This window comes from Argopecten irradians, chromosome 1 (assembly GCF_041381155.1).
Source record: "Argopecten irradians isolate NY chromosome 1, Ai_NY, whole genome shotgun sequence".
Classification (NCBI taxonomy): domain Eukaryota; kingdom Metazoa; phylum Mollusca; class Bivalvia; order Pectinida; family Pectinidae; genus Argopecten; species Argopecten irradians.
The window spans coordinates 63,934,200-63,951,161 of NC_091134.1; the positions used below are offsets into that span (position 1 = coordinate 63,934,200).

Below are 16,962 nucleotides of genomic sequence, written 5' to 3' on the forward strand. Positions count from 1 at the left end.
ATGTTTGCAAAAGTTTGAAAAGCAGAGAAAAGATTCCTCTTTCCATTGTCAGACATAGATCATTCTTTGGTGGGCGCCAAGATCCCTCTTGGATCTCTTGTTTATAAACAATTTTGTATCAATCAAAACAATATTTTTTCTTCCCCAAATCGTATCTATACCATCTGAAAATTATTGAAGTTTCATAACATATTAAAGTTAACCTCCTGTATCTAACTATTTCGTCTTTGCACATTACAGAGTTACTTCTCTTGCGGGTAGGTATTGATTGTGATGTCATTATTTTGCGAGTACAATTCACGTCGTTTTCTCCGAAACTTATGACGTTACGCTCCCAAACACATGACGTCACAATCAATACCTACCCGCAAGTGCAGATAACTCTGTAATATGCAAATTTGGGATAATTATCTGCCAATCGTAAAATTGGTGGAGTTACCAATCTCTTATATTTGTTTCTGCACATTCCAACTAAATAACAAGACAAATCATTTTTTTCTTATAATAAAGTTTAATCATGTAGAATCTAATATACATGTTTTCCCACTAGCACTGAGAATCTTCAAACATTTTTGTCTTAGTTCAACAAGCATACAACACACTGGAAACAAGTCTATAGATGTTACAATGCTTGATTGATGATATTGGTGTACGTTCCAAGCTTGGAGGACATTGACATATCCACAGATTTGTCTGCAAAATCTACCCGCATACCTCCAATCACAGTGGGGTCAACCTGGTCAGAGGAAAACAAAATGTTCTTGTACAATCTCAGGTACATATGCAGTCAAGTATGTTAAAATCATTAGTACATCATATGTGGCGACACAAATCATATTACATACTATTTATTATTGCATTGTGTACAAGAAATTAACCATGAGGCCATTTCACTTAAAGATGCTCCACCGCTGACAAATGGTATTTTTTCGCTATCAAAAACAGAAGCAGACGATTTAGTATTTTTCTTCGGTTACAAAAGTTACTTACTTTACACCATTACCACCATTGAAAAGTTTGAGCTTCTAATTTTTCTTCAAGTTAAAAATATGAAAAATAATTAATTGCGTCCCGAAAAAATTCCTTGGCACTATATCCTATATGAAATGAAGTACTGATTGCGCATGCACCAAAGGCGAACTAAATTATTTTATATTATTGTTTGTGTTAATTAGACTATAATATACACGATTAAACACAAATTATTGTTCAGATGATGAATATCATTTATGCTCTGTCGGGGTGGAGCATCTTTAAAACCTCTTTTATATTTTAATTTTGAATATTGATCTTATATCCATCTCATTATTGAAACATTGTAAACATTATTAGACAATACTTCCAATTCACTCAGCAGGTTGGGCACATGCTTATTTACTGCTATTACAGCTTATAGCTATATAAAACTGGCAAAATACATACATTTCTATAAATTAAAGTGAAATAAAATTTATATACAGATGTACATTTTTATGACCGAATAGAAAACTGGGACTAGATACTGATTGTTACATTATTTTTGGAAACCTTAAATGATTGTTAACTTTTTTACAAACATTTCCTTACACAAATTAATGATATAATAATTGATACCAACTCCCAAGGGCAGATAACTCTGTAAGAATACTGTGTTTTCACAGGAAAGTTATTGATAACCAGCATTGAGCACTTACTTTCATCGATAGTTGCAAGCTTTCACCCTTTTTAAGAAAGCCTGACAGAATTTTCGTCAATTCTTTCTGAGTAGAAGAATCCAGAGCCTGTAAATATCAATAGAAAATTTTTAACCTAAAGAAAATACAAACCAAGAGGAAGTTGTAAACTAAATATAGAGTCATAAAAATAAATAGAGGTCCTGTATTAAATATCATACTGTCATCAGTTTCTCAATTTCTGTTCACAATTACTCATCCAGATTTTAAACTGTCTATCTCTTGTATTAAAGATATTATTAAGTGATTCCTGAGCGATTAAGAATTCCCAAATAAAATTATGAATATTCACTATCCATGTTTGGAATGAGACCGGCACTTGACAATGCCCTTGGATTAGCCACTTGTTTGTTTTTGTTACTGACCTTGGCCACAGTAACAGTACATGTCACTAGTCCCTTTTCAGCTGCCATGATGGTACTGAAGGAATCAGCAACAGCACCAAGTTTGTTTAGTCGTCCATTTTCTGCCATGGCTCCTATAAAACAGAAGACATTTAATACCTTTTTAATAGCCCAAAGCTTACTTCTGAGATTTAAAATCTCTGAAGGACCTTTAATAACATTACATATTGTGTGTCAGCTACCAAATGATGTGTGTTGTTTGATTCCAACAGGTGAAAAATAACAGAATATCTGAAGTTAGTACCATATGATCTAAAATCAAAGCGGAGAAATTATGTTAGTATATATATGAGCCTTTCAAAAAATAAGAATAATGCATCATACTGATATGTACATGTTCCTGTATAAATTATCTCCCATATTTGAGTCTACGTGTTTGGTACAAATCCATCAATAGGAAATGTATCAATTGATTATTTATATGTTAACATTTCACTATGCTCAATTATTGAAAGAGTTTTTAGGGGGTTTTAGGGGGTTTTCATTTGGAGCTTAATAAAGACTTCTTTTCATATAGAAATTTTGCAATATTTTGTTAATTTCATGTTTATAGTAATTCCAAATCAGGTATTATTTCAGAAATAAATCCTTGAAACGTAGTTCTAGAAACATTTTAACAAGCTATTAAATTTCATTACTTTATTCTGTATCTTTTAATTTTGTTACATCTGAATTGAATATCATACAAATTGAAATACATTTTGGTAGAACGGTAATTATGGCATGTAGCAGACTTAGCACATTTTAATAATAGATAACTTCCTGGCCCAAGTTTAAAACTTGTCCGTATTGAATACAAGGGTACATGTACAGGAATAGATAAAAAGTACCAAATGTACAAACCAAACAAATTTGTTGTCATCTCGGAAAACTTTCCTCTTTCTGCTACTGTTTTGAGTACAACTGAAAAGTCAAAAAGGAAACAAAATGAAACATTGTAATTCAATGTATTGTAGACTACAATATATAGTATTTATAGGAAAATAAAAGTAATTTATTCAATCATATTGAACTATATCATACTAACTGATCCTCCCCCATGCTTTTCAGCTTAAATAGAAAACTGTTCATACTAGATATGTAAGACATTGGTACTCCCCTACATATATAAATGGGATGGCATGAAATATGAAATGCTATATGCCCCCATCTACTTTTCATTGTGGATGTATATGAGATTTGAGGTTAGCATTTTCTTGAATTAATTACCTGTTCAGATTTGTACATGAGAAAGTTATACATCATTAAACATTAATTCCATTAATTCAAATTTACCTGGAGAACTTTGTACAACATTTTGATATCATTACTTTGTCTTTCATATTTTGAAATATCTTGTACAAAATTTTCAATACACAATATTTAAAGCAAAATCGATTTTTGTTTTCTCCTGAAATTGAATACCTTTTTTGTCCTGAACTTTCTGAGTTGGGTCATACAGAAAATCTTTGAACTTAATGTCTGTGGAAAGCATCTTCTGCAAATGCAAAAATACATAAATTCAGTCAGACCTTTTCTTAAAACTGCTTTCAAGTTCTTGTCTAGTATAGTAAGAGTAGTAGAGTACATGTAATATTGTTATCTGAATTGATATTCAATTTGTATAATTGCAATTATCAATCAAATGTAAATAAATAATAGAAGATAACAAGATATCCCTGAGGGTTCTTGGCGCCAACCAAAGACTGATCTATGTAAATTGTCAGATGTATCTTTTCTCTTACTTTTCAAACTTCAATTATCAAAACCAAGATGACGGCCTGTTGGCCATCTTGTTGACTGATTTGTCACAAAATGCACTATGCACAACTAGGAGAACCTAAGCCCAAGGAGAACATATATATATATATATGGAATTTGAGACATTTCCTTGCAGTTCTTTCTGAGAACAAGAGGCCCAAGAGGCCTTGACGGTCACCTGAGTGCTGCTACAGAAAGAGCATTGCAAAGTTGGTTCAAAACTATAAAAATTATTTACGAATTAAAATAAACTTTAAAGTTGAACTTTTGAATAAAAAATTTATTTTTTGTTTTTCATTTTGATAGTTAGTGTATTATGTTACCAAACCTTATGCTTAAATTTACTTTGCTAACGTTAAACAACAAAACCAAACTAGAAGTCAGTCAGTGTCAGTTATTTTATAAATTTCACTTTTTAATCTATGGAGATTATTTGGTTCCATCAAATCTGTGAATTCAGAAGAAGATTTTTGAAATTTTAGCCATTATGACCCATTTTGGCCCCGCCCCTCTTGTCTCTGGGGGTCAGCCAGGACCAATATGGATATGGTGTTAAAATGCTATTTCAGGCTAATAATTCTAACCAAGTTTGACTCATTTCCTATTAAAACAAGAATATAGTCATTCAGATCCCCCGCCAATGGAGATATCAAAGCTGAAGTAAGTTTGATTGTGGAGACTTATGTGTATGAAAAAAAAAAACAGGAAAAAGGAAGTTGAGCTAAAAAAAGATGGAGTATAATTCAAGTAGAGCGGGGCTGCAATTGTTGAATCAGGTATACAGCCTTGACATATATATTAGACTATATACACAAAGATGGGTGGAGTTTTGCAAAGTAACATTTACCATTTACCATGATATTTTCAGCAATGTTTCCATGGTAACGGAAAAAGTGCAAAAAATGAAAACCTAAAAATAGCAAAAGGTACTACTAGACCATAAAAAGAATGTGTCTATGAAGTTTCGTTGAAATATCTCTGCTGGTTTTAGAGTTATGCTCCGGAAATGAACCTGCTACAAAAATATTATATTTTCAGCAATGTTTCTATGGTTACAGAAAAAAGCACAAAAAGTGAAAACCTAAAAATAGCAAAAGGCACTACTAGACCATAAGAACAATGTGTCTATGAAGTTTCATGGAAATATGTCTACTGGTTTTAGAGTTGTGCTCCGGAAACGATTCTTACACAAAAATCTGCCATTTTCAGCAATGTTTCCATGGTTACAGAAAAAAGTACAAAAAGTGAAAACCTTAAAATAGCAAAAGGCACTACTAGACCGTAAGACTAATGTGCCTATGGAGTTCCGTGCATATATCTCAACGGGTTCCCCGGTTATGCTGCGGAAACGAACCTGGTACAAAAATATGATATTTTCAGCAATGTTTCCCTGGTTACGGAAAAAGTGCAAAAAATGAAAACCTAAAAATAGCAAAAGGCACTATTAGACCATAGGAACAATGTGTCTATGAAGTTTCATGGAAATATCTCTGCTGGTTTTAGAGTTGTGCTCCGGAAACGATTCTTACACAAAAATCTGCCATTTTCAGCAATGTTTCCACGGTTACAGAAAAAAGTACAAAAAGTGAAAACCTTAAAATAGCAAAAGGCACTACTAGACCATAAGACCAATGTATGTATGAAGTTTCGTGGAAATATCTCTTCTGGTTTTAGAGTTATGCTCCGGAAACGAACCTGGTACAAAAATATGATATTTTCAGCAATGTTTCCATGGTTACAGAAAAATACAAAAAATGAAAACCTAAAAATAGCAAAAGGCACTACTAGACCATAAGACCAATGTGTGTATGAAGTTTCGTGGAAATATCCCTACTGGTTTTAGAGTTATGCTCCGGAAACCATTCGTACGGACGGACGGACGGAACCCATTTGTATATCCCCCGCCAACTTCGTTGGGCGGGGGATAACTAAGCAAATAATGTTCATAAATGTGTTTTTCCTATATAGACTATAGTAAATTTGCCCCCCCCTCCCCAGGGGAAAATCTGAGATCCCAGGGCCATGAAATTCACAATTTTTGTAAAGGGCCTTAAGACCTTCCAATGTATGAAGAGTATGGTTCCATCAAACCAGTGAATTCAGAAGAAGATTTTTGAGGTTTTAGCCTATTTGACCCTTTTTGCAAATAAGCAGATAACATTCATAAATGTGTTTTTCCTATATAAACTATAATAAACTTGACCCCCTCCCCAGGGGGAAACATGAGACCCCAGGGTCATATAATTCACAATTTTTGTAAAGCACCTTAAGACCTTTCCATCTATGAACTTCAGAAGAGTATTTGATTCTACCAGTACCAGAATTTCAAAAGAAGATTTTGAAGTTTTAGCTTGTTTGACCCTTTTTGGCCCAACCCTTGAGGCCCCTGGGAGTCAGTCATGGAAAATTTGTTAATAGGATTCAATGGCCATTTCATAGGGATAATTCTGACAACACTTGACTCATTTCCTTTTACAAATGACAAAAAAATGCTCAAAAATTGTGTTTTCCCTATATAAAATATAGAAAACTTAACCCCCTCCCCAAGGGGAAACCTGAGACCCAAGGGTCATATAATTCACAATTTTTTGTAAAGGACCTTTAGACCTTTCTATATGTGAAGAGTATTTGATTCCATCACATCTGTGAGTGGAGAAGAAGATTTTTTATTTTAACCATTTTTGCCCCTCCCAGAGCCCCCAGGGGGGTGGGGACCATATAATTCACAATTTTGATTGGCCTTATGCCTTAGAAGGTTTGTGCAAAATTTCATTGAATTTGCTTCAGCGGTTTTTGAGATGAAGTCGAAAATGTAAATTGTATACGGACATACGACGGACGACGGACAACGACGGACAAAAGGCGATTAGAATAATCTTTTTAGGTCAGGTGACCTAAAAAGTGGTAACAAACTTCAACTATCAAAATTTAAAATGGTGACTTGTCAGCCTCTCTTGTTGACCAATCAGTCCCAAAGGTCAGTAGATTGTATATATGCACAACTTGGGCCCTAGGGAAACCTACAAATGTTATTTGAGAATGATCCCTTCAGTACTTTCTGAGAAATAGTGATAACAAACTTTAATGGGTGCCGTCACATAAAATTCCCGCAATCTCCACAGCGCTTAATTTGACAAGAGTGACCTCCCCTGAATGATGATGTGACATTGTTTTAATGGTAAATAAATTTTATTTCACAGAAAAAAAGTCTTTTTGAAATGCCACATCATTTAAAGTTAATATATTAGGCACAGTCATGCCTATAATTGTATTAGATTTATGTTTTCAACCATGTTCATTTTTGTTCAATTTTGATTTTTGACCAATTGCATGCCGTGGCAGCCATCTTGACTCCTGGTCTGCAAAATGTGCCCAAAAAAATTACCTCAAATTAGTTTTATGGCAACTAGTAACAGTATGATCTACAACTTAAAAAATACAACAAAAATGAACTTGGACCTAAATTTAAAATCGATCCCTGCTGACCAGGGAGTTTTGGTTTTTAGAAAATAAGAAACAGTCACAAAATTTGTTTTTTTTACTCATAATTATGACATTTTTCACTTTAACAAGCCCAGAGGGATCTTGGTGCCCACCAAAGAATGATCTATGTCTAACAACAGAAAGAGGGATCTTTTCCCTGCTTTTCAAACTTTTACTACATACTACATATATGAAACTTGAGAAAGATCCTTTCAGTACTTTCTGAGATATTCAGCAGTAACAAACTTCAATTATCAAAATCCAAGATGACTACCTGTCGATCATCTTGCTGACAAATAAGTCCGAAAATGCACTAGACCTCTTCAGGAACCTGCACATGAAATTTGAGAAAGATCCCTTCAGTACTTTCTGAGAAATAGCGGTAACAAACTTTAACTATCAAAATCCAAGATGGCCGCCGGTCGGCCATCTTCTTGACCGATCGCTCCTAAAATGCAATATGCACAACTAGGGTCCTAGGGGAACTACATATGAAATTTGAGATAGATCCCTTCAGTTCTTTCTGAGAAATAGCGGTAACAAACTTTTACTATCAAAATCCAAGATGGCTGCCGTTCGGCCATCTTGTTTACTGATTGGTCCCAAAATGCAATATGCACAACTAGGGCCCTATGGGAACCTACATGTGAAATTTGAGAAAGATCCCTTCAGTACTTTCTGAGAAATAGCGGAAACAAGAATTGTTAACGGACAGACGGACGACGGACCACAGACGAAAGGCGATTTGAATAGCCCACCATCTGATGATGGTGGGCTGAAAATGTAGAATCTGATTTAAAGTACATATTGAAAACGATTCCAGGCAAATTAGACCAGTAGTTAAATATCTATAAGCAGTTCAATTTTGAAGAATGAAAGGCTGTGATGGCCATCTTGGATGCTGGTCGGAAAAAATAAACCCAGTCGGCACATCCATAGGTCACCAGAAATGACCTCACAAAATGTCATGATAGTTTTCGAGAAAATGGTTGCACAAAGTCGCGACGGAAAAAGAAGAACCAGAAGAAGAACTAGTGGAACAAGATGAATGATAATAATAAGAAACGTAGCAAACACAATAAGTTCCCAACTCCGCTGGGGGAACATAATTATCAAAATTCTAGATGGCTGCCTGGTGGCCATCTTGTTGACCGATCGATCCCAAAATTGCATTACGCACAACTAGGGCCCTAGGGGAACCAACATGTGAAATTTGAGAAAGATCCCTTCAGTACTTTCTGAGAAATAGCGGAAACAAGAATTGTTAACGGACAGACGGACGACGGACCACGGACGAAAGGCGATTTGAATAGCCCACCATCTGATGATGGTGGGCTGAAAATGTAGAATCTGATTTAAAGTACATATTGAAAACGATTCCAGGCAAATTAGACCGTTAAATATCTATAAGCAGTTCAATTTTGAAGAATGAAAGGCTGTGATGGCCATCTTGGATGCTGGTCGGAAAAAATAAACCCAGTCGGCACATCCATAGGTCACCAGAAATGACCTCACAAAATGTCATGATAGTTTTCGAGAAAATGGTTGCACAAAGTCGCGACGGAAAAAAGAAGAACCAGAAGAAGAACTAGTGGAACAAGATGAATGATAATAATAAGAAACGTAGCAAACACAATAAGTTCCCAACTCCGCTGGGGGAACATAATTATCAAAATTCTAGATGGCTGCCTGGTGGCCATCTTGTTGACCGATCGATCCCAAAATGCATTACGCACAACTAGGGCCCTAGGGGAACCAACATATGAACTTTGAGAATTATCCCTTCAGTACTTTCTGAGAAATAGCGATAACAAACTTTAACTATCAAAATCTAAGATGGTCCAAAAATGCATTATATGCACATTATGTTAATGGACAGAAGGACTGATCACAGACAGACCACTGACGAAAAGGCAATTTGAATAGTCCAACATCATCAGATAGTGGCTAGAAATTATTCATGAATGATTTGAAAAGTTTTACTCTAAAGAAAATTTCAGTAACTGATATGCTAGTACTGGAATTTGAAAAAGAACAGTGATCTGTTGAATTCAATAATAATTTTAATAATTTATTAATAATTTTAAGTACAAATGAAGTGAAATGTTTATACTTACTGCAAGAGAGCCGAGATCCTTTTCTACTGCATTGAGTGCTTTGTTTTTGGACGCTGCAGAGTAAAGGGCTGTTGCGTACCTTCCCTCGACACCATAAACCTGGACTGGAGGCTAAAACAACCAATTTTAGCAACTTTACAATAATACAATAGATTTCTGAATTCTGCTTGATTGTTTCACATTTCTAAATTTATTTTAAGAGTTATTTTTTACTACTCATTGCTATCTACTACCGATTGTTGTCAGCTGCTACCCATTGTTGGTAGCTAGCTGCTTACCTACTGATTGTTATCTGCCAACCTACCGATTGTTGTCTGCTACCCATTGTTGTCTGTACTTCCCATAGTTGGTAGCTAGCTGCTAAATTATAACCTACTGATTGTTATATCTGCTAACCTACCCATTGTTGTCTGTATTACCTATTGCCTACTGATTGTTATCTGCTAACCTACCGATTGTTGTCTGTACTACCTATTGTTGTCTGTACTACCTGTAGTTGGTAGCTAGCTGCTAACCTACTGATTGCTATCTGATAACTGCTAACCTACTGATTGTTATCTGCTAACCTACCCATTGTTGTCTGCTACCCATTGTTGTCTGTACTACCCATTGTTGGAAGCTAGCTGCTAACCTACTGATTGTTATCTGTTAACCTACCCATTGTTGTCTGTACTATGTACTACCCATAGTTGGAAGCTAGCTGCTAACCTACTGATTGTTATCTGCTAGCTGCTAACCTACTGATTGTTATCTGCTAACCTACCGATTGTTGTCTGTACTACCTATTGTTGTCTGTACTACACTTTATTGTCTGCTACCCATTGTTGGTAGCTAGCTGCTAACCTACTGATTGTTATCTGCTAACCTACCGATTGTTGTCTGCTACCCATTGTTGTCTGTACTACCTATTGCTGGAAGCTAGCTTCTAATCTACTTATTATTGTATGCAACCCATTGTTGTTAGCTACCCATTGTTGGTAGTTATCTGCTAACCTATCCATTGTTGTCTGCTAACCCACCGATAGTTGTCTGCTACCCATGCCTCATTTCAATTGTATACCTGAATCTCTAATGAATCATAAACAAACTTAGAATTAAGATTTTGCTCAATCATATAATACATGCATTAAATTGATACCACTTTTAATGATTTTACATACTTATTTGCTAAACAATTTCAATGTGAAATCATGTTTCACGCTTTTCACAACAAAAACTTGACTCTGTCTCCTATCAATCACTGTCCTAATCTATATTGGAATTCCTTCTTGAAACTTTTAAGTTTGAAGCTAAAATATTTCCGATTTTGAAAATAAGTTACATCAAGAGTCTTGTTTAAAAAGTTGTCTGGATATAAGAAGCTTATGTACAAAGTACTAGCAATTCCAAAAAGGGACAAGCCTTTGGTTGTCCTTATGCTATCAAAAAATGATAATATTGTACCTACCTTGATCATCTGATGTTTCAAAACTGTTGTGCTAAACTGCCTCACCTGTCAAAATCCACAAACATCTTATTCATTACACTAGTTGTTACTATTTATCACACAAACAAATACATGTAATAACATTACAGACATTCTTCTGTAAATACAGCTTTCCATTTCTTCTTGTTTTGTACTTGATGGTTGATCAGTAATACAAATATTTGTAGGGGTAATGGGTATTACCTGTGTACTCGTCTTAACTAGGGCACTGTAAATCCATGGGATGGGGGCATCTATACAACTTCAATTCCTTCTCCAGAAAAGGGAAAGGACACTTATAGGGAGAGGGGCACTAATTACAGCGAAAATGGAATGTGGTAAATGTAGTCCTATTCCACAGTGCATTATATATCTGGGCTATTAATTGCAAACAGTCCAATAGATACAACTAAGTGTAGTGCAGTCACCGCCCTCCATTTGTAACGTAGAACGGTGACTTGTGAGTTTCCGTCGACGATGACAACACCCTCCCCCATATCAAATGTATAAGTACTACTAGTACTAAATGTGTGCTACACAGGGCTTATTGCTCATGAAATTGACACCTGTTTCAATTATAGTTAACTTTCAGTAAGTGAGGCTGAGCTCCTCTAAATTAATCGCTTTCTTATTTTAACTGGGTAAAAAAATAAGTAACTATATTTTGAAATTTCAACATACCCTTAGTCAAACCAACGAGTATGTACCATTACTTCAAGTTTGCAACTGCATATCATAGCTTTAAATAACTGCTTGGTTTAAGTTATTTTACAAAACGCACCACAACTAGCTGGAACCAGCTAACTACATGTAGAGGTAAAATATAACAGGTAACACGTACTGTAGACTCCCTTGACCATGCTCGAACAAAAAACATAGATTTTGGCGGTTAAAATTAAAATAGTAATTATAAATAAGCAATGGTTGAAGTTTGTGTTATTTTATAATTAACTTAGGACAGACTTATGGTTAATATTTTCAACAAAATTAAAATTAAGTTCACACCTTGGTTTGTTTACGACAGTGAGTCAAAGATCACTGTCAAAATGTGGATGGGTTGGGGGAATTTGAGTACGGAAGAGACCAGTCCTCATGATCATACACCCGAATAAAAAAATAAACATCATATTTTGACAAGTTTTCTACCTATTCTGGTCTATTTAGTTTTAACGGGGCTGGAAGTGAACCAAACTTGAAAAATTAACATTTTTTCTTTACTTAGATCAAAAACATATTGCAATTGCTATTTTTCTTTAAGAAGAGATGTTTTGCTATCATTCTTTAATTTAAGAAGAGACGTTATGCTATTTTAACATAATTAATTATTTTTAGAATATTTTACTTTTCATTTTCATTTTTTGGCAGAAGGAAAGTGTCAACAAATACCACAATTATCATGCACCATATTGCGCAAGAACAAGAGAATCGAAAAGCGAAAAATAAAGTAAGTATTCGAGCACTGTCCTGTTTAAGGATGTATATGAGAAGGAAAAGTCACGCTGGGTTTTGGGCAAGAACAACGCAGGAGCTCTTGTTTTTGTGCACTGACCGTGACACTGGGCGACGTCCGACTTTCCTTTAATATCCGCCCGCGCAGCCTTTGATGTAGCTTGCGTGTGCAAGGGTTACCCTCTTACTTTCTGAAGCGTGCTGTCATTTCAGGAGCTTTCGTATTTTTTTACCGAAAATTTTAGACATTTCTTCTAAATCTTCCGTCCTTAAAGTACTAAACTTTGTGAAATTGGATTAACTTTACATTGGTTTTTTTTGTTTGACTCAATAAGACAAGTATTGTTTAGAAAAATGGTATTTATTCCCGGTTCATAGGCATCTCGCGTGGTATTTGGTAGTGTAAAGATACAGTGACTAATCCTTCTCACTTATTAATCCTTGCTTCTCACTTATTAATCCTTTCTTCTTCTTTCAATATCACCGGACCTTTTTGAAAAAGAAGATTACCTGGAGTGTGTAGGGGGGGGGGGGGGCGCAGAATTTAAAACTTGTTTCTTTTTGTTATTTTTTAAATATATATGTAAAACTATATACAAGGTAGGAAGTAAATAGTTGAGAGATGCCAGAACGGCTGATGTCGGCTGATCTCGGAATGAATCTACAGTAGGAGTGTCAACAATGGACAGGTCGGAGAAAACCACCAACTTGCGTATTATACGCAAACTAAAGTATCATACCCCAATTGGAGTATGGATTTGTTACTAAAAATAGCCAAAATCGCTGAAAAAAATCGCATTAATATATGCCAAGATGAAGTACATTTTACTAAAATTTATGCAGTAGAGGCGTTTGTTACTTAGTAACTTGATGCAACTTTTCTCAAAGTATTGCATCTATTTTCAATACTTTTCGACATGCAAATGAATAATTTTTCATTTGTAATCTGTTTCATTCATGTAGTTAAACAAATGCTATTTGTAAAAATATTTGGGAAAAGTTCACTTTAAAGCATTTTTATCTTTTTTTAGTAACAAATCCATACTCCAATTGGGGTATAATACTCCAGTTTGCGTATACCCGGTAATATTCAAGTTAGTGGTTTTCCCCAACCTGATGGAAGCAGGAAGCATTCCATTTACTGCAGTAAATGTATTGAAATACTCGAGTGCTAAGAATGGAAAATAAAGGACCTCTTTCACGAACAATGGAAATTTGCCCACGAACCAATTTTATTAAAACTAAATGTTACATGTAGCAACATTAATGCAAACCCTTGAAATACATTTAAAAAATTCAAAAGGTCCCAGGGGCCTGTGCTGTGACCAAATTAATGTTGCCCAGTAGAGGTGTATGACAGGGTTCCCTTTTTGATCCAAAAAGGTATCAAAATAATGTTTTATGTCATAAAACTGTATTATTTTCTGAAGAGTATAAATAATTACATATTATGATCACAAATATGTAGGCAAAATGTGACAAATAAAATTTTGGCTACATTTTAAAGACAGAAAATATCGAAATTTTGGGTGTTATTTTCGGCCATGTCAATTATTAACAATGGTGATTCACCCACTTCCAGTTTGAGTGCACCAAAAATATTTTCTAAAAAGTTGGTTCATTACCTGAAGTTAATATTGTGAAAATTTCAGAAAAATTGTGGACCGGTAAATTTGTCGTTTAAAGGTTATAATATAGCAAGGTCTATTTTTAATAAGGTTACATAATTCTATGAATATGCTTATTTTGGATCATTAATCAAGAATGTAACGGTGTCAACATTAATGTATAATCCAATACTCATCTGTAACGCTTGATATGATTTCAAATTGATTTATTTAGTGATACTTTGCAGAAAAATTAAGTTTTACATAATCAAAATTACAAAACATTTGGGTGTTTTATGACCACAATAAGCTGTTTTGCATTTGAAGTAGCTTCACTAATATGTCCTGTTCTAATGATTTATTTTGTAATTATAGAGCATATTTACAGTGAAAAGAGTGATTAAAATGGGATTCTGTAACTGTGTGGTTTGAGAGGGAAGAGTTACCAGGTGATTTGGGTCATGTTACAAACCTACAGTAGTTCAATTATTTGAAGGGCTAATTTACACTTCTGATAGATTAACATTTATGTTGATTCATGCTAACAAATGTAAATCTCATCACTTTTACATATTGTATTATTTTAGATTTTAAGTTTAATTTTGTCGGGAAACTCATTTATGTATCATTTCAGATTTAGATACATTAATGGCAAATACTTCTTTAATCTTGCAAAATAACTAACTGAATGTAGCAGTTTTAATAATAAAAATAGACGTTATCTGTAAGTAGATCATCAAAACGTGATTGTATCTTTATTTTCAATAATCATATTTGAATTCAATTAAACAAATTTAAACAGCTTTACTGACACAGAAGAAAGGTTTCGATCACAGTACATGTACATGGTGTATATCCCCGTGGTAAAGAGTGTGTGGCGATGAAACCGTTTAATTCCATACTATATAAACTGACTTTGAGATTTGAATTATATTGAATTTTATTAGTAATTTTGAAGTAATCCTTATGGACAAAAACATCTCTAAAAATGTTAATTGGCGGATATGGTATTAATCGTACAGAGATAATGGAGAAACAGTCAAACAGGAAATGAGAGTGTCTGATCAAACTGGAAATCATTTAAATGCAGTGTATTGCATATACTTTATGTTACTTAGCTTTGTGTCACGTATAAATTTATTTATTTGGATCCCCCTGACATGTGTAATGCAGGTTGTGATAACAATTTCTTATAAAATCAAAATTTAATACCTGAAATAATAAACCTTATGCCATTTTGATTGATAGTATGATGTGTTTACGATACACAAAGCTAATTATGAAAAATAAAACTGTGGACCTCAAAAACTTTTGACTGTTTCATTAACCATAAAAGATGCTGTTATTTTTTTAACTGAAAAAAAATTCTTAGTTAATCTTTATGGAATTCATGAAAATTCTGAAAAAATTCAAAAACTTGAAATCAAACTTCAGTTGATTGATCACAAAATGTTCTGAACAATCTAAATATTAAACTGCTAAGAAATACTTAATATAGTAAAAATAATACAATTTTGAACGAAAAAAAAATCAATTTGTATATGTTTTTTTAAACAAAAACGTGTATGTAATGGGGTGATTTGATGCCATTGCCAACACTTTGAAAGCACAATATTTTGAAAACAACAACATTATACATATATATGTACTAATATACTGGATGTGTGAAAATTGGTAAAAACTTGATTCTCTTACATAATAATCTACTCCAACCCATTTTTTTTCTAAATTTTGTTATTATTTTACTTTATATGCCTTTCAGCCGTAAATAAAAAGAATATATCTGAGAATGCAGTTGCAACCATCATCTAGCTTGAAAAATGAACGATAATGCCCTAAAAATTCCGAAATACTTTGTTATTGTGATTCAATATTTTGATTATTCTACAATATACAGGTTATAAAATCATATATTACTTTACATTTAATGTAACTAATGAGTATTAAATAAGATTAAGAAATTACTTTCTTTGTTTTCTCAATTTTAAGATTGAAAAGGGCCGTGGTGCGACCACGGTGTAATACTGCTAAAAATAGACCTTGCTATATTATAACCTTTAAACGACAAATTTACCGGTCCACAATTTTTCTGAAATTTTCACAATATTTACTTCAGGTAATGAGCCAACTTTTTAGAAAATATTTTTGGTGCACTCAAACTGGAAGTGGGTGAATCACCATTGTTAATAATTGACATGGCCGAAAATAACACCCAAAATTTCGATATTTTCTGTCTTTAAAATGTAGCCAAAATTTTATTTGTCACATTTTGCCTACATATTTGTGATCATAATATGTAATTATTTATACTCTTCAGAAAATAATACAGTTTTATGACATAAAACATTATTTTGATACCTTTTTGGATCAAAAAGGGAACCCTGTCATACACCTCTACTGGGCAACATTAATTTGGTCACAGCACAGGCCCCTGGGACCTTTTGAATTTTTTAAACATATTTCAAGGGTTTGCATTAATGTTGCTACATGTAACATTTAGTTTTGATAAAATTGGTTCGTGGGCAAATTTCCATTGTTGGTGAAAGAGGTCCTTTGCCAGTTTTGTCACATGTGTTGAATTTTTGGCTTTAAAATGTAAATTGTAATATTCTAAAAAGAAAAAATTAAAAAATATGAATAGTATACACCCTGCATATTTTAGAGTCAGAACTTCAGCTAACTACAGTGCACTGTACATGTGATTTTGTATTGCAAGGTCAAACTTCCAACAGTCAAAGTACAAACTAACTTGAGGTTGAAACATTACAAACATAGTTCACCTGAAAACTGAATCATTTAGTATCTTTTTATATAACACAATTTTACAATAGCAAGCACAAGTAGGCCAGAAAACTGAAAAAAATCTTACCCCCTGTCCAAATTTTAAAGAAGCCATGTTGGTTGGTAGACAGAGGCCGGTGACTGACTCACGTTCACATAGACGTTTTAAGCTGTAAGCGAATCAATACTGAAACGAAGCGTTTG

General features: G+C 33.9%; 1 protein-coding gene across 1 annotated transcript; it reads right to left on the minus strand.

The window, feature by feature from the left end:
* Positions 1 to 491: 491 nt before the first annotated feature.
* LOC138304971 (ATP synthase subunit O, mitochondrial-like) lies at positions 492 to 16,959 on the minus strand. Its single transcript, XM_069245392.1, has 8 exons — positions 16,847 to 16,959; positions 10,904 to 10,948; positions 9,457 to 9,567; positions 3,521 to 3,593; positions 2,960 to 3,019; positions 2,078 to 2,190; positions 1,674 to 1,760; positions 492 to 736 (listed from the first exon to the last, which is right to left on the minus strand). Exons 1-8 carry the CDS (start codon positions 16,871 to 16,873, stop codon positions 623 to 625), a joined length of 630 nt encoding a protein of 209 aa, XP_069101493.1. The 5' UTR covers positions 16,874 to 16,959; the 3' UTR covers positions 492 to 622.
* Between the last annotated feature and the right edge of the window lie 3 nt (positions 16,960 to 16,962).